This window comes from Castanea sativa, chromosome 11 (assembly GCF_040712315.1).
Source record: "Castanea sativa cultivar Marrone di Chiusa Pesio chromosome 11, ASM4071231v1".
Lineage (NCBI taxonomy): Eukaryota > Viridiplantae > Streptophyta > Magnoliopsida > Fagales > Fagaceae > Castanea > Castanea sativa.
The window spans coordinates 39,527,222-39,546,502 of NC_134023.1; the positions used below are offsets into that span (position 1 = coordinate 39,527,222).

Below are 19,281 nucleotides of genomic sequence, written 5' to 3' on the forward strand. Positions count from 1 at the left end.
AGCCATAGTGGTGAAAATGAAAAGATAAAAAGTTTAAATAATCTATATTTAAATAGAGAGTGTGCTAATTTTTAGGAAAAAAGCTTCTCGGGTAGTTTTATTATTATTATTAATTTTGTTGAATTAAAATTTTAATCCTATTTTTTAGATAAATATTATTTAATTAGATTATGGGTATTTTGACATTTTTTGACGTCATAATTGACTTTTTGATTCCTCTTAATATATAGAGATAATTACACTAAAAAAATAATATAAAAAAAACAATCATCTTAATGGATTTCAGTTAATTCAACTGATAAAGTCTCTGATGTTAAGTAAGAGATCAAATTTTTATTTATTTATGATTTATTTATGTTTTAGGACATAAAATGCTAAAATGGCAATTTGGAGTTGTGCTAAGAGCATTCGTTGTGAGCAAGGTAAATGGTATATGTTAAGGAATTTACAATTCAAAGCAAAAAAACAAGCCAACATTAGGTCTTGTATTCTAAAAAAAATTAGAATCATGCTATAGTACCATCACAAATTTGTGATGGTACTATAGCACAATTCTAAAAGAAAATAATTTTTTTTTATTCATTCCTCTCTCTTGCCACTCTTTGTCTCACGTCTTAATCTCTGTCTCTCTCTGTGTCTTATTTCTGGCTTTTATTTATATTTTGAAATATATTATTTTATTATATTGATAAATTATTTTAATGTGTTGTATTATAAAATAAAAATTAAAATATTAAAAATAATATAATATAATTGATAAAATAATTTTTTAAAATAATAAAATAGAATAGGATATCATTCACCCTTTTGAACGATGTAATGCTCTTGTTAGCTTTAACATTATTGAGATACTCTTTAAATAATTGAAGTCTGAACCCACTGCAAAAGCAGTACTTAACTGTGTGTTTTTGAAGTACCAGAGCTACATTCAATGCAGAAAGACTAGTCTAGTCTTGTTAGTCAATCTAGTAGTACCCCCAGAGTTTGAGTATTCTTCGATCTGACTGTGTCTTTAACCCTTTACCTCTCACTCTCTTGAGTCTTGGGTATCTCTAAAAAAAATGTCCCAAATGAGAGAACCACCGATTCTCCGAAGGAGGAATACCCATCTTCCGCACGACATCGTACTCAACATCCTGGCCAGCCTACCGGTGAAATCGGTAATGAGATTCAGGTGCGTATCCAAATCCTTGTACTCCTCAATCACCACTCACGATTTCATCTCCACCCACCTTAATAATATAAAAAATGATCATGATCATGACAATGGTTATGTCATACACATGCCCTTGTGGGGAACAAGTCACCCTTTGTGTTCATCTCCTCATCCTGACACACCAGTCTGTACGGTCGCTTTCGATCGCACCATTGATAGGATTTCCGAGGTTAGAATTCCCTTTGATTTTGATTTTGAGCGTGCCCCAATAGTGGGTTCGTGCAATGGCTCATTGTGTTTAGCCACTTCGGATAATGTTATATATTTGTGGAACCCCAGCATTAGAAAATTCAAAAGGTTGCCCGATACTTGCTTACAAAGTAAAAATTCTGCTATACTCGGATTGCCTATCATTCTGAGAATGATGACTACAAGGTTATCAGGATTTCACACTTGTCTTGGAAATTACGTAGGATTGAGGTGTACACATTAAGTTCAGATTCATGGAAAAAGGTTGGAATCTTGTCGACAACTAAGGTTGAATTCTGCTCTAGAAAATCTCTTTCGCCAGCCCCATTGGTTAGTGGAGCTTTGCATTGGATGGCATTGATCAAAGAAGGAGAAATGCCTTACTGGAGGAATTCTATTATGTCATTTGATGTCAATACTGAGACATCCAGAACGCTAGCACTGCCCTGTTATTCTGACGATGCCTATTGTTTTGCATTATTCAAGGGGAAACTGGCTTTCATTACATATAACGAATATTGCTACCGATACTCCACATGGGTGATGAAGGAGTATGGTGTGGTTGAGTCTTGCAATAAACTTTTTGTTGGACCGTTCCAAGGAGCACCTTATTACCTTGCCTTTACCGAGTGTGGTTCACTTCTGGTTTCCTACTCCTACCTTAATGATCTAGTAGGGAGTCGGGGGTTTAAGTTTGTATTGATTGACGTTGAAACTCTACATGAGAAGAAGGATCCTGATATCCAATGTCCTTCATATGTAGCTACTTTCATGGAGAGCCTTGTCTTATTTGATTATGGAGCAAACTTGGGGTTTTACTAAACAGATGGTGGCGTGCCTATGAGAATGAAGTCATTAGTGGTATGGACGAAGTGAAACCCTTGTTATCCTTTTCCTTTAGTTCAGTAGTAGGCATGATAGTATTGCAAAAAGCTTCATTTTTATCCCATGTTTACATTAACCTTTTGTGGATATATTGCATATTAGTATTTGTATGTGGATGGTTCTTGTGTACTTTTAACCTTAATATTGAGGAACCTAATATATAGACAGGGAATTGGTTTCAATATATGTGATCTTGCTATATCATCCAATCTCTTGCCTTGTTGTGTACTTTTAACCTTAATATTGATGAACCTAATATATAGACAGGGAATTGGTTTCAATATATGTGATCTTGCTATATCATCCAATCTCTTGCCTTTGAGAGATGTATCCAGATAATAAATTCTTTAATCTCTAAAACTGACAATGTTGAAAAGGAGCAGCCAAGTGCTTGTCTAGTGAGCAAGTTACCATTCCCATATCATGTTCTTACTTTCTTGATTTTAGTTACTTGGTCTTTCTTGGTTTGTGTGCTACATTAAACCTTGATATTGACGACAAGAAGCTTATTTGTTTGATGGAGAATTGGTTCCAACATATGTGATCTTGCTATGTCATCCTATCTTTGGCCTTTGAGAGTTGTATCTAGATAAGAAATGCAATTGTCTCATGCTTAGCTGGGCTCAATCACAAGTTTTTGGTCAAGGGATGTGGATTAACAAGTTTAAATGCTTAAATGAAGTGTTTCTGTTAGTACCATTGTGTTCTTTCTCCTAAACAAACATGCTATGATTTATACTACTAAAAACAAATATGTGTTGAAAAGACTATCGATCTGCTTTTGGTTCTTGATTCTATTGCTAGTTACTACTGCTTGCATAACTATATGCATGTAAACACCGTGGCTCCTTGACTTAGAGACCTCTGATTGCATGTGTGGTGCTTAATGTTAATTCACTGTATTCTGCATTTGATATCATATATAATGCATATACACCTCTTGCAGTTCTTATTCTTGGTTAGTTCTCTTTGTTTACCAGTTGGTCCCTACTTGTACTTTTTTGTCATTTTATCAGTAAACTTGCAAAATTACTACCTATTGAAAAAATCAGTAAACCTGTAAAATTGCTTGTATTGTGTTTGTTTATTGATCTTAGGGCTATGCTGGTGAGCAATAAAGTGTTGCGAAAATATGTCAAACATGTAGCACAAATCTTGATAAATTGATAATAAATATCTGTTCTCAAAGCATGAGAAAGTTAGAAAGGAGAATTGAACAAAATAGACAGAAGAAAGGAGACTAGAGGGGGTGCCCTAGCAACTTATCCCCTTGGACCTAGGAGAAGAGAACGGCGGTCCACTTGACTATAGGTGGACTGGTTGAGATGGTTTTATTAGAACTTACTGAAAAGAATGGTCAATTTACTGGTTTTCCTATTACCTCTGAATTTTAGAGTCTACCTCTTTTTAAATATAACCGGGTGTCACTCTGTTTTTACAATTTACAAGGCTGCTTACCTTTGTTTGTGCCTTCTATTTTAATTATTCACATCTTGCCTTCATTTTGCTTTTGAAGTGCATGATTATATAAAATGGGAACTTTTATTCCACATGTTGGACAGATTTGCTATTGGGGAAAATTGAGGAATCATGATCTGCTTCATTATCTTCTCTTTGTGCTTTGCTTTGAGGCTATGTCTAGTTTGAAGGTGATTTTTGGGTAAATAATGAGATGGTTTCAGTGGGGGAGGTTGGTGTAAGATGAGATGGCTGGTACTCTTGATTGAAAGGTGAAATATTGCCCATATTTTAGGATTTATTACCACTAAGGTTCTTGTATAAATATCGGGCAGTGTGGTAGGTTGATAACGAGGAGATGGCCAGAATTTTGGGTTGTGAGGTAGCTTCTTTGGCAACATATTATTCAAGGGTTTTGTGAACTTGGGGTACAAGATTTTTTTGATTAATAAATTTTTTTATTTATAATTTGTAGATTATTCAAGATTTTATAGAGGGCCCTTGTTTATATTTGTGGCTGGGCTGAAGGCAATTTTAAAGTAGAGGTAGAGGTGGTGGTGGTTTGGAAGATGCTGTGTATTAGTGTGTGTATAAAGAGGCCATATTACTCTCATAAGATAATAAGATCACTCTTTGAACTTGCCAACCTTACCTGTTCATATGACAAATATGAAGGAAATGTAGTGTGTTGCAGTAAAGGAATGAGTAAGAGAAAACAAGGATGCCTCAGAAAGAAAGGAAGTATGCACCAAAAGTTGAGGAACTGCAAAATAAAATCAATCTAATTTGAATACCCCAATCTGTACTACAATGATACGTATTTATACTTAATCTACTATCTATGCATGTATTGAAGCCAAACTAATATTGTCAGCTGTATAGCTTTTGTTACAATACATAACAGTAAGTGTAATGGACTTAAAAGTAATTCAAATAATCTTAATTAGCACTACTGTGGAAACTGTCTTCATCCAATGATACTACTATAGTCGTTTAGCATTATATCATATGGAGGGAATGATTGGTTGCACTGCTAGATATAAACGTCTGATGCTTTGGACGACATGTAGTGTGCTTAGTTGTCTCATTGCTTGACAAAGATTGACCTATTGAATTTGTGTGAGCTGTCGATTAATGTCAATCACTGCATGATCTTGTGCAACATGTGGTATTATCTCGACAATGGATAGGACGGAGAGGTTGAAACTAGTTCATATTCTTTTTATATGGTTGGAAGGATGTCCTAAACTTTATATTTCCATCCAAGTTAGCGGCAAACTAAATGTGAGGGTATAAAGTGTAACAAGTGTCATAGTTTTAGGTGGAAAACATGTATTCAAAAGATTTAAGGTGCAGAGTGTTGTCTAGGATATAGTTTAGGATGGTAAAGTATAATTTCCCATTTTATTTTTATATTAGTAAGAATATGACTTTTAATGTGACTAGTTGTAGACCCGCACGTTGTGCGTGATAATTTTTAGGTAAAACAATATTTTAGTCCCTAGACTTTGTATAGAACTAAACTAAAAAATTTTATCATATTTTTTATAATCACGTTTATATCGCTTCTTACCATTATTGTATATTTATTGGTTGATAATTTGCGTGACATATACATTAAAAGGTTAAATGATTTTTTTTAAGTCATGGTATGTGGGTGTGGGTGTGGGTGTGGGTGTGGGTGTGTGTGTGGGTGTGGGTGTGGGTGTAAAAGGTTAAATGAAATGTAAAAAAATGAGATTATAAAGATTTTCAACTTTATTGCTAATATAATTTCTAAATTACTGAAGAACATTTCATTTTTAGTTATGATTGGAAATATAATTTCCCTAGTTAGAGTTTGATTAGTTTTAAGTTTAAATTTTGTATTATTATATTTAATTGTTGATTATTGATTTAATTAAGTGAATGCAGTGGTTGATTTTATTACACTATAAAATTTTCAATGTCTTTTGTATAGTAATTTCTATTTTATTTCTTACTCTTCTCGGCCACTTTTTTATTTTCCAAATAATGGTTACTATTGACTTTTGATTTCATTTCAATTTTTCTTCCATCATTTATTCTTGATTACTTTGTATGTACCCTCACTAGTTGTAATTTTTATGGTTATCAATAAGAAATAGATATCATGGATGACTTAAATAGTTATAGATGTCTCAAAGGTTTTTTTTTCCCCCTTCTGAATTTTCAAGGAAATATAAAATGCATTTCTCTAGTTTGGTTCAATCAATTAAGACATCAATAATATCTTAACAGAAGTAATAATGAGCATTAATTTTTTTTTTTTTAAATGTATGAAGCTGTTAGGTTAGTGGTATGTCAAAGTTAAAAATAAAAAAATAAAAAAATTTTGCAAGGAAATGTAAAAGGCATTTTTTTTTGAAAAAAGAAATGAGAAGTTTTTGAATTGTAGAAATATGATTGTTTTAATTATCTTGTTTATAGACTTCATTATTAAGTTATAATTATCTAAATTATAGTAAACCATACAAGATAAACATGTATAGATGATTATTTATTTATTTATTATTCATGAATCATTATTTCATTGTTTACTTATAAATATCTAAATTAAAGTTTCTTTTAATCTAAATTAAAATAAATGAATATGTAGAGGTAAAATTATACGAAAAGTTAAAATTATTCAAAATGAACGTTTAACATTGGTAGATATGTGTTTTTTGAAGACTAAAAGTTTGCTTGATTGTTTTACCTAGAATTATATAACTATGCAAATAATGTCGCAATTGGTTCTATCATTTGCAAATTATCAAGTTTGGGAGCATTACATGAACTCATTTTTTTTTTAAACTTTTTTTTTTTTTTTTTTTTTTTTTTTTTTTTTTTTTTTTTTTGTGCAGAAACAACTTAATAATATTAAAACTTAAGTTATCATATGTGGTAATTGTAAAACACGTCAGTGATAGAAAAATAGAAAATTTAAAATTTTTTAAAAATATTTTTAGTAAATTGTAATATAAAACATTTTTTTTCTCAATATTTTATGCAACTTTTTCCATAAGATCAATATTGTTGGCATCCTTTAAAGATGATACATAATATTTTTGAAAAGAAGAAGAAGAAATAGACATGATGCTAACACATAATATAAAATTATTAAGTTTGCGTGATTTAAATTTGTGGAAAAAAAAATTAATATATCTATGATAAAGGTTTTTATCTAAATGATATATAATAGTACATATTTTTTAGTCTTGATTTAAAAAGTCCATTCTCAATAGCCTTATAAGACTACAAATTGCTCAATCTTTAGGCCTAGACACATTTAAAGAGTGCTATCTAAATTATAAATTATATGACTCTCTATCACACAAATATTTTGATTCTCCTAATGTATGGCAAAGGAAGGCAAGTGTGTGTCTAGTCATTTTCTTAATTTGTGCTGCATAAGTATGGATGATGTGATTGAATTTAAATGTTGAATAAAATAAGATAAGAAGAAAAAAAGAGTAAAAACAAAATATATAACAATAAACATCAAATTATCCAAGTCATTCTATGTAACAAAATAATATAATATTATTATATACTATATGTATAATGCAGTAGGATAATATTTAATAATTAAAAAGAATAGAAAAGATAAAAACTTAAAACACAAAACTATGGGGGATAAGAATGTTTGAACAAACGTTTGGGTTTTGAGCCTGATTGGTTGATACAAGTCTGTTTGGTCAGAGTCCATAGGCCCACAGGTCAGTCTACACTATAGTGGTCCGAGAAATTTTTCGAGGAGTATATCCTCGGACAGGCCCAGCAATGGCCCTGAGACTTGCTAAACGGGTTGGAGGCAGAATTCTGGAAGAACTGGTGGGTAAAAGTGTGATCCAAGTACCCTTTAAAAGCGGGGACGTGTGAGAAATATCTGAGGGAAAAAGCTGCTACCACCACATTAAAGGCCTTGCATCTACCTCCCTATCTGCATTAATGGAGAAATGACCTTTGAACAGTAGAATTTAGCCTTCCTGCTATTATTTGAAGACTTCAAGAAGGTGGTGGATGGGACAAGTGTCTGAGAGAAAGATTTGTGTGACACGTGGAAAAAATAGGAAAGAAGAAGAAGTATATAAGAAGACGAGAGAGGAAAGAAGGGGGGATCGGCTTCTTGGACAAAGAAACTAAGTCTTGTAATATTTGGCCTAGAGAAAGGAAATACTACACAAAGTGTCCTCGGCTTACGTTCGAGGAGGCTCTTTTGTCATATTTATTTATCACTTGCTTAGATTGTGGCAATCTAACATGTTAATCAACTTCTAACATCCCAAACCTAGATTTCAAACTCATACTCTACAAATTTTATTGTATAAGACTCATTAGGCCTGAGCCCATTACTTGATTTTGGGTCCGAGTACAAATTGTGCACTTACAAAAACTAAATCGCATCAACCTAAAGTAGAATTCTAATTAACACAAAAATTCATCCACTTAAGTATGGATGCAATAAAAAAATGAAAAAAAATTGAGAGAGAGAGAGAGAGAGAGAGAGAGAGAGAGAGAAGTAATCCTTTTTATGTGACAAACTATGCATAGAATAAAAAAGAAAATGTTAAATTTATAGTAATATGTTAAGAAAAAGAAGAGTCAAAATAAAGAAAAATAAAATGGTAGATAATGAATGATATTAAGGTAGAAAGTAGTGGGAAAAAGAAGAGGTAAAAGGGAGAGAGAGATTTGGAAAATTAATAATAAAAATAATGGTTAAAAGATATTTTAATTTTTAAATAATGGATTTTTTAAGTTACATTATTAAATGAGAAAATGTTTTAAAAATATATAGGAAAAATTAGAAACAAAAATGATAATGACATGGCTACTGAAGTGGCTCAACCGGAGCGTAACAACAATAAATACTACGCTATATATATAGATATAAACTAGTTGCAACCTCGAGTGATGTGCGGGAATACGTGATTATTTTATAATAAAATATAATGTAAAAGTTATTTTCTAAAAAATTCGTAAAGTCATATATTAAGATTAGTCATCTGTAGTAAAGTGTTTTTCAAATAAGATAATTTAATTTTAAATATATTAAACTATTAATTAAGAATTTTTTTTTTATATAACTCTTTACCAAACCAACAAAGGAAAATGCTTTTTTTTCCCCCCCTAGAATAAACAATGTCATATTGCTTTCTTTTTTAAGTAATGAAATTTTGTGTTCTCTACAAATAAATAATTATATATCTTTCCTTTCTTTTTATATTAAAATTTTCATCAACACGTATTATGAGCTAATTTGTAGCGATAAAATATAGTGGGATTCAGTTTTTTTAATTATGATTGTTAAAAAGGAACGAGAAAAGTAAAGTTTTCACACCATTCAAAAACCTTCAACTTGTAGCCTTATATTTTAATGTTGTCTTTAATCTCAAACCAATCTATGTCTTTTGAAGTATACGACGTATGATCATTGTCTCTTTTCTAGAATACATTGTTTATTTCAATACATTCATAAATAAATACTGAATCAAAATAAACTTATGTAAATATGCTTTGCAAACAAACAAAATGTCATATCAATTGTCACTTAACAATGATTAGTTTGATCAATTAGGAAATCAATTTGTTACTGATAATCTATTGCGATTATTCTCATTGTAGAACTACAAATTTGTCTACCCAAAAAGATTATCAAATAAACAATTATTAGCAAAATCTCATAATTAAATTTCTATATGCATCATTATAAATAATAATAATAATAATGAAAATACAATCTCAAAAGCTAAAATATGTCACTCATCCAATTATTTTCGTTGGACTAGCATTTGCTTTTGTATGAATAAGTGACGCTATAAAGTAATTCTAATACAATTATTAAGATTACTTCCTCTACAAAAACTTAAAGTTTATCCGCCCAAAAGGATTAAAAATAAACAAAACTTAGTAAAGTCTCATAGTTTGACATCTAAACAGATCACTAAAAAAAAAAAAAATCTAACTTACAGAACAACTAATTATTAACCAAATCAAATCAAACAGATGGTACATTAAAAAAAAAAAAAAGAACTTGTGATCGTGAATTAGAATACCAAAATACCCAATTATGCATAAAAGTTGATACAAATTTGTTAAAAAGAAAAATAAATGTGATGTGAAAATTAAATAAAGAATAACAAAAAAAATATCATTAGTGGAAAAAAAATGGTTGAAACTAGGGGTGTGCAAAAAACTGACGAACCGAAAAAACCGCTTCAAACCGACCGAACCGTTGTAAAAATTTCGGTTCAGTTCGGTTTTAGTTCGGTTTCAGTTTTACTATATAAAAAACCGAAATTTTCGGTTTGGTTTTCGGTGGCAGATTTGAATGCACCGAACTGACCGAACCAAACCGAAATATATTATTATATTATATTTTTTTATTAAATATATATAAAATAATATAAATTTATAAACGTGGGCTAGGCTTTGCCAAAATTACTCAAGCCCACTGCCTTTTTTTTTTTTAAAGAAGCCCACTGCCCATTTTTTTTAAAGAAGCCCACTGCCCATTAGATAATCTAGATTAACGAACTAAACTAATAAAATAAACAGTAACTAATAAAATAAAAACCCTACCCTTACCCTACTTACCCCACTTTAACTTACACGCCTCCATCTCCCTCATCTGAGTCTCCCTCACGCCTCCATCTCCCTAATCTCCCTCATCTCCCTCCTCCATCTCCCTCATCTCCCTCACACCTCCATCTCCCTCACGCCTCATTCCTCCATTGCCCTCATATCCCTCACGCCTCCACCTCCTCCATCTCCCTCACGCCTCTGTTGTCGCCTCCACATGCCGGCCTTCACACGCCGGCCTCCCCACGTAGCTTGATCTTTTCATTCTCACGGTGACCTTCTCTAGCCTCTTTTTAATTTTTGGATAACCCTTTCTCTTTTTTGTATTTTGGGTTTTGTTTAATACTAAATCAATGCTATTTTTTGTGAATCTGATGTTGAGTTGTTATTTTCTTATGGAAAAAATGTGATGTTGAGTTGTTTTTTTCTTTTTGTGACTGTGAATCTGTGAAGTTGACTGCAACCGAACACCGGCCGAAAAACCGACTGAAACCGAAACAAACCGAAACCGACGGTGTTTCAACTATTTCGGTCGGTTTCGGTTGACAACTTTGGAAACCGAAAATTTCGGTTTCGGTTGGCCAGTTAAAAAAAAACCGGCCGAAACCGAACCGAAACACCCCTAGTTGAAACAATAAAAAAAAAATTAACCAAAAGAGAAACCAAATTGGAGGTAGAGAGAGAGAGATATAAACATATTTTGTCTTGAACAACTTGGAAGGAATATGGGAGAGAGGTGGAAATGAAGTAATAAGAAATTTATATGAATAGAAAATTAAGACAGAAGAATGGTGGAAGTAGATGAAAGATTGAAAAATTTTGATGCTTTTAAAAAATATTTGGGGTTGTAAGGATGTCCTCACTCCTAGTCTAGAGGCGTAGATATTAGAAAAACTAGCCTTAATGGTACTATGTGGAGTCAACAACTACTAAGGAGATACACAATGTTAAGTTGTCAATTTATGGTATGAGTAATATCACTCTCATATGGGTTCATCATTGACACTATTAATTATGCGTCAATTACAACTTAATACTTTAGTTGGTTGCGAATTTGGATGTGTCCCTAGACTTGTTGATGTGGAGTACTTTCTTTTTTATTTATTTATTTATTTTTATATTAGTAAGAGTTTGACTTTTAGTGTAATTATTATTATTATTTTTTTAAACTCAAGTAATAAACTATGTTTATAAATTACAAAAATATAACTTAAAGAGTAGTCGATTGCAATGTTAAGAGGATATATATTGAATTAAAATTTTCAAAGTAGTTTTCAAATTCCTCTCTTTGGTACAATATTTGCGTAGGTTAGGAAATTTTAAAATATGAGAGAAAAAGAAAAACTCATACTTTTCTCGTCATATTTTCATGTTTCCTTTCAAAACTTTAAAACTGCCAATGAGACTACTACAAGTAAAACACTCATGCGAGTAAAAGTAGTATGGCCCGAGGTAATAATACCATTTACTAACTCAATTTCTACAAAAGCTTCTATATCTCATATGATTTCTATCCTACCTATTTGGTTTTCGCAAAGATATTTTTTCCATATCTAAAATTTGCATGAAGTTTGTTTTTATCCTTAAACTTTGAAAATTTATGTTTTTTCCCCCTAAATGATTGAAAATGTTACATTTTATTATTATCCTTATATCTAGTCCCGTTAACTTTTATCATACATGTTTAACTAGGTGACACTATCTTTAGCAGTAATAAATTTGACATGCATGAAATGGTTCAATTACACACACATATATAAAGAATAAAAGGCAACATAAGGTGAACTAGTCACAAGAAAGTATTTGTCACACGCATTGTAAAAAATTGCTTTTTTAAAGTTTAAGAATTTCTTTTTCCCGTTTTCAATAGTTTAGAGATAAAAAAACTCTTTATAAAGTTTAATGACAAAAGTGCAATGTTTTCATTCGTTTAGAATTTAAAAAAAAAAACTAAAAATTTAAGAATTAGGAATTAAAAATGAACTTCATGCAAATTTTAGGGGCGAAAACAAAAAAAAAAAGTTGCTTATTTAAAATTTTTTATTTTATGTATGAATTGTTTAAAATATTGAAACTTTGATATACTACGAAAGGAGAAACCTTGAGCTTCAAAATGATACATCTTGGTAACGTTTAATGCTAAAAAAGCAACGTAATTTAAAATCTTTTTCACAACTTGCTAAACAATTGGCAACATGGTTTGGATTAGGGATGATTTGTCCCCTCTTCAGAGAAAACTAGTTTGGGGTGAAAATAGGGTAGATCATGGTGTAGAAGGGATGGCAATGGGATAGGGCGGGGCTGAAGGATAAGGTCTTCACCCTGACCTTGCATGATTTTGTTTTGCCCCATCCCTGTCCTACCCCACATGATGGGAAAATTTTCTTACCCCATTTCTGCCCCTTGGGGCCCTACGAAGCTCCGCACTACCCCGTAAAACTCTACTTCTAGTTAATTTTCTCCACAACTATCACAATTTTTAAAAATAAAAATTGTTTCATTAATAAAAATAAACTTGAAATTGTAACTAAATTTATTCCATCAAATCAAATTAATTTTTAGTAAAAACTAAATAATATTATCCAAGTGTTTGACAAGACAATATTACAACAAAAACAAAAATCTCATAGTATAATACATAACAAAATAGATGCAGAGAGCTAATTGGGTGTAAAATTCTTAAGGGAATCTAAATAAATTTGAAAGAATTTTATTGATGGAAAAGAGTATTGCAATCGAATTGAAATGAATAAAACTACACAGCCTAATCTATTTATACATAGTCCTAACCAAGTATTACTAACTTCCTAAAAACGTGCCAAAAACTGTTACTTGAAACTTCTAGAACTATACACGTGTCACACTGGAATAACAAACTTTGTTATTCCCTGAATTCACAAAACTAACTCCTTAAGGCTCTTGGAAGAACAGCTCATGATAAGGTCTCCTCAATCACTTCTAAAATCTCTATGTTAACCAAGGCTAGCTCTGATGCAACCTTCGTGGCTTGACTAGTGCACCTCTCATCAGCAGGTGCTGCACTGCCTGCTACCCTCGTGGCTTGGCTAGCTCACCTCTCATCAGCAGATGCTACATTGCCTGCTACCTTTGTGGCTTGGTTTATGCAGCTTTGCTCTACAGTATCACCTGCAACTTTAACACTCCCCCTTAAGAGCAAAGCTCTTGCTTTCTGACTTAGTGCAGTTATATGGGGAGATTCCACCACATGAGCAAAGATATTGATGATGCCTAACCTCTTAATTAGCCTTAGATAGTCTTTTTCCCCTAAGGCCTTTGTGAATACATCTGCTAGCTAATTTTTGGTTGAGACATAAAAGGTTTTAAGTGTACCATCCAATATTCTATTCTTTACAATGTGACAATCAACTTCTATGTGTTTTGACCTCTCATGGAACACTGGGTTAGCAAATATATGAAGTGATGCCTAATTATCACAATACATTAGCATAGGCTTGTCATGCTTAACATGCAAATCTTGCAGCAACTACAAAAGCCAAGTCAATTCACAAGTGGTTGTAGCCATGGCCCTATATTCTACTTCTGCACTGGACCTAGACACTATGTTTTGCTTTTTGGACCTCCAAGATATCAAAGCATCACCTAAAAATATATAATAACTTGTAAGGGACTTCCTTGTATTAGGGCACCCTGCCTTATCTACATCACAATAAGCTTTTAAGTGTAAATTAGATTCTGTAGGAAAGAAAACACCTTGTCCAGGTGTGCCCTTAATATACTGAAGTATCCTGGTTGCTGCCTTCATATGTAGTACTCTAGGTTGTGCCAAAAACTGGCTAAGCTTCTATACTGCATAAGTGATATCTGGCCTACTCAAAGTCATATACATTAACTTCCCAATGAGTCTTCTATACTGACCAGGATTTAGAATCAATTCTCCACTGCCTTTGGACAACTTTAGTTGTTGTTCCATTGGTGTCTTGAGCGGCTTGCAGCCTGTCATACCTGTCTCCTTAAGGACCTTAAGAGCATTTTTTTCTCTGATTCAAGCTAATACTAGTCTTATTTCTTGCAATTTCTAAACCCAAGAAATACTTGAGTGACCCAAGATCTTTGATCCTAAACTTCTAATCTAAAATTGAATTTAGAGAAGTAACATAAATAGGGTCATTGCCTGTGATTATCATATCATCAACATAGACTAGTAATGCAGTAAATAAAGGCCCTTCACTATAAACAAACAATGAGTGATCTGCCTGGGACTGAAAAAAACCAAAGGCTTGTCTCAAGCCATAAAGGGATGTAACCAACTTGCATACCCTAGGAGCAGCTGATAAAGAAGCTAAGGAAGAAGCAAAAACACACTCCCCCTTATTGTGAAAACCAGGGGGCAGAGTCATGTAAACCTCCTTATCCAAATCTCTATGGAGAAAAGCATTATTAATGTCCAATTGGTGTAAAGGCCAAGCTCTAGTAGCAGAAAGTGCAAGGAAAACCCTCACTGAAACAATCTTAGCTACTAAAGAGAAGGTTTCTAGAAAATCAAAGCCCTCTCTTTGGGTATAGCCCTTAGCCACCAAATCAAGGCCCATCGGGATTTAGCTTCACTTTGCACACCCACTTGCACCTAATAGGTGATTTACTAGGTAGGTAAAGTAGTTAGATCCCAAGTGTGGTTACTCTCAAGTGCCTGAATTTCCTTGTCCATGGTAGCTCTCCAAAGAAGGTCTTGAATAGCTTGGTGAAAATGCTGGGGTTCTTGAGGGCAAGAACTGACTGCCGACAAGTAGGACTGATAACAAGGCTCCAAATGAGAATAAGTGAGTGACTAAGCAAGATCATAAGGTGCACCAGGAGCAACAGCAGTACATGCATAATCCTTTAAGTAAGCAGGTGGCTTGGTGTCCCTAATTGACTTTCTAAGAGGTACTGATGGTGCTAAAGAAATAGGTGTAGGAAATGGTAAAGAAGTCATTGAAACATTAGAGGTGAGAATCTGTTCATCACTAGGAAAAGAACCATTAGACATTAATGGCAGAGAGGGGTCAACATCAGAATGAAGAGGAACAAAAGAAGATGGAGTAGTTAAAGAATCAATAGAAATAGTGGGTACAACCTCAGGTATACTAATAGGAGTGACAAAAGTATCATTACCAACTGATGAAAAGGGAACAACATCAACTTCAAAAGAAGCAAAAGAATCTGCAACATTAGTAGAAACAGTGGCAAAAGGAAAAGAATCCTCTTGGAAAACAACATCCCTAGAAATAAAAAATATTGTGAGTGAACAGATCAAGAACCTTGTAACCCTTCACCCCAAAAGGATATCCCAAGAAAACACATTTCTTAGCATTAGGAGCAAATTTGGTTACGTTATTGGAAAGTGTGGAAGCAAAACATAGGCACCCAAACACTTTCAAATGTGAATAACTTGGTGGATGACCAAAGAGAATTTCAAAGGGAGTCTAATGTGATAAAGTTGATGTTGGTATTCTATTTATCAAATAAACAGCAGCAAGAACAAAATGTCCCCATAGATGTAATGGCAAATGTGATTGAAACATGAGAGCTCTTGCCACATTTAAGATGTTGGTGTTTTCTTTCAACAACAACATTTTGTTGTGGTGTTTCAACATAGCTCAATTGATGCAAAATGCCTTCCTTGGCAAAGAAATCTCTCATGATAAATTCAGTACCATTATCAGACCTTATGAATTTAATCTTATTAGAAAATTGTGTTTCCACCATAGTACAAAATTGTTCCAATATTAATTGTGTTTGTGACATATGTTTTAACAAGTAAACCCAAGTACACCTTGAGCAATCATCCACAATGGTTAAGAAATACTTGCAATTATCAACAGTGGACACTGAAAAAGGTCCCCACAAGTCACAATGTATGAAATCAAAACAACTACTAGAAATGTGAGAACTTTTATTAAAAGACAATCTTTTTTGTTTATCAAGTGGACAGATCTCACAAGTAAGGGTCTCAGCAGAAGTAAAAAGGGGTACACCGTTATTCTTCATTAAAACCAATTTGGCATTAGGCAAGTGTCCCAGTCTAGAGTGCCATACAGGAGATGGAGTTCTATGTACAGAAAGTCTTGCAGAAATAGTAGTAGAAATTGAAGTTGATTTGCTCTCTTCTAGCAAGTAAAGACCATTGCATTCCCTACCCAGACCAAGTGTGCTCCAGTGAGCAAGGTCTTGGATAAAGCACAAGTTTCCAAAGAAGATAAGACAACATAAGGTGGATTTGGCTAACTGACTTACTGAAATGAGATTGAAAATAAAAGATGGAACACATAAGGCATTATCAAGGCTAAGCTTTTCTAAGATTTTCATAGTTCCTATGTGTGTGACTAAAGCTATTTCACCATTAGGCAAATTGACATGAGTATTCAATGTAGTAGTGATTAAAGTGAAGCATGAAATGGAATGTACCATATGATCAGTAGCCCCTATGTCTATGACCCAATCAGTGGCATGGAAAACTTCTCTATTAACTATTTTGGCAGATAAAATAGAGTGTTTTAAGGTAGGTGTGAAGGATAAGCTTGGATTGATACCTGACATAGTGTCAATGAAATTGGAATTGACATTAGCTAATGGTGAAGTTGATGTGGAAGCTACACAAGCTACAACAGACACACTAGAAGCTCTAGGAATTAAGCTAGAGACACCACCATTTGTACTTATAGATGCAGCATGATGATTGTCACCTTGATTAGCTCTAGTATTGAAAAGAGCAAGCAACTGTTCACACTGTGCCTTGGAAATAGGACATTGAACAGATGCATTTGAAGGAGTCTCAACAGCATTACCTTATAGATATGAAACCTGGTTAGCATTGACATTGGGCTTGCCTTTGTGCTTGTATCCAGGTGGATACCCATGGAGTTTATAGCACTTGTCCACAGTATGCCCAAGCATGTGGCAATGAGTGCACAAAGGTCTCTCCTTTTTATTGCCACCCTTACTACCAAAATTACCTTTGGTGTTAGCATACATTGCAACTGAATTAGGTCTTGGTGTGAAAGTAGAACCATGTCCAATATTCTTATGAGACTCTTCTTGAACAACCAAAGCATACACCTTGCTTATTGAGAGAAATGGCTCAGACATGAGAATCTGACTTCTCATAGTCTCAAAATTCTCATTTAGCCCCATTAATAACCTCATAACATAGGCCTTCTCATGTGAAACACTTAGAGTCTTCATTCCTCCACAAGTGCATGCCAGTAATGGTTCATAATGAAGTAATTGATCCTAAAGCTTCTTGAACTTGGAGTAATACTCAGTTACTGACATTTGATTCTGAGATATATGTGAAATCTCTCTTTGTAGATTGTAAATCTTTGGACCATTTCCCTGAGAAAAGAGATTTTGTAATTCAATCCACATCTCTCTTGCAGTTTCACAATACATGATGCTACTAGAAACATCAAAATGCATGGAATTGATCAGCCAAGAAAGCACCATTGTATTAAAACTTTCCCAATCTTCATACAAGGGAGAATCAATATTAGGCATTGAAATCTTTTCATTCACAAAACCTATCTTCTTCTTGGTAGTGAGTGCTAGAACCATAGCCCTAGACCAAGATTGATAGTTCTTCATCCCAAGCAGTGGCTGAGTAACCAAGATATTGCCTGGATTCTCACTTGCCCTAAGCAAGAATGGATTGGGTGAATTAGACTCAGTATTAGAATTTGAGCTTGGTTGTGTGAATTGAGTGTGTGTGGGATTGGAGTGAGCACTTCCTTCAGTAGAGGCCATTGATTTTCTTCACAAGCTTCAGTGGTACCTAAATTGAAAGAATGATAGAACTGAAAAGAAAGCAAGAAACTTTCTGAGAAGAATTAGCAAAAAAGGATCAAGATTCTCTGAATCGAAGTGAGAAAATGAGAAACTTTCTTGAGAAAATTCCTATTTAGAGAGTAAGAAACTTCTAGAATCAAAGAAATAAAGCTAGGAAATCAGTGAGAACTGTGCTAGCTGCTTTGATACCACGTAAAATTCTTAGAGGAATCTAAATAAAATGGAGAGAATTTTATTGATGGAAAAGAGTATTACAATCGTATTGAAATGAAAAAAAACACTGCTTACTCTATTTATACACAGTCCTAACCAAGTATAACTAACTTCCTAAAAAGGTGCCAAAAACTATTACTTGAAACTTCTAGAATAGTACACGTGTCACACTGGAATAACAAACTCTATTATTCCCTAAATTCACAGAATAACTTCTTAAGGCTCTTGGAAGAATAGCTCATGATAAGGTATCTCCTCAATCACTTTTAGAATCTCTGTGCTAACCAAGGCTGGCTCTGATGCAACCTTCGTGACTTGACTAGTGCACCTCTGATTAGCAGGTATTGCACTGCTTGCTAACCTTGTGGCTTGGCTAGTGCACCTCTCATTAGCAGATGCTGCATTACGTGCTACCTTTTGAAGGAAAAAACTGGTTTTATATCTCATACAAAACACATAGCGGAAGCAACAAATAAAGATCTATTTCATTCATGATTGATAACGTGCACTATGTAAATTTAAGAATTTAAGAACAAGATAGCATACCTTGGTTTGGAGAAATTCAAAACAAAGATTAGAAGCACTTGGGAAAACTTTTAATCTTCACCCCAATTCCACTTTACGCCCAAGATGTGTGGTCTCTCAATCAGTTTTCAAAGAGAGAATGAAAGTGTGTCTCACTCTCACATACACACCGTTTCTTATATCACTAATAAAAATTTTGTATGTTTTTCCCTTTATAACTAACTGATAATTTAATTGGGCTGGCCTATTGGGCCTTTCCAATTGGGCTTTAATGTGTGGCTTGGAGTGGGACCAAAAGGGACCAATAAGACACTAGCTCCAATAGGCCTTGAGCTTTTCCATCAACTCTTGACAAGTCAAAAGTTATTATTAATTATATTTAATACTACTATATAAATATAATTGCA

General features: G+C 33.3%; 1 protein-coding gene and 1 pseudogene across 1 annotated transcript; one reads left to right on the forward strand and one right to left on the reverse strand.

Moving 5' to 3' along the window:
- The first annotated feature begins 892 nt into the window (after positions 1-892).
- Positions 893-2,476, forward strand: LOC142617501 (F-box/kelch-repeat protein At3g06240-like; annotated as a pseudogene).
- A 15,108-nt stretch (positions 2,477-17,584) lies between these two features.
- On the reverse strand, positions 17,585-18,094 carry LOC142616489 (uncharacterized). Its single transcript, XM_075789334.1, has one exon. It carries the CDS (start codon positions 18,092-18,094, stop codon positions 17,585-17,587), a length of 510 nt encoding a protein of 169 aa, XP_075645449.1.
- Between the last annotated feature and the right edge of the window lie 1,187 nt (positions 18,095-19,281).

Excerpts from the sequence above, each read along its gene's own strand:
- LOC142616489 (XM_075789334.1), bottom strand. The coding sequence starts at position 18,094 with ATGGCCTCTACTGAAGGAAGTGCTCACTCCAATCCCACACACACTCAA.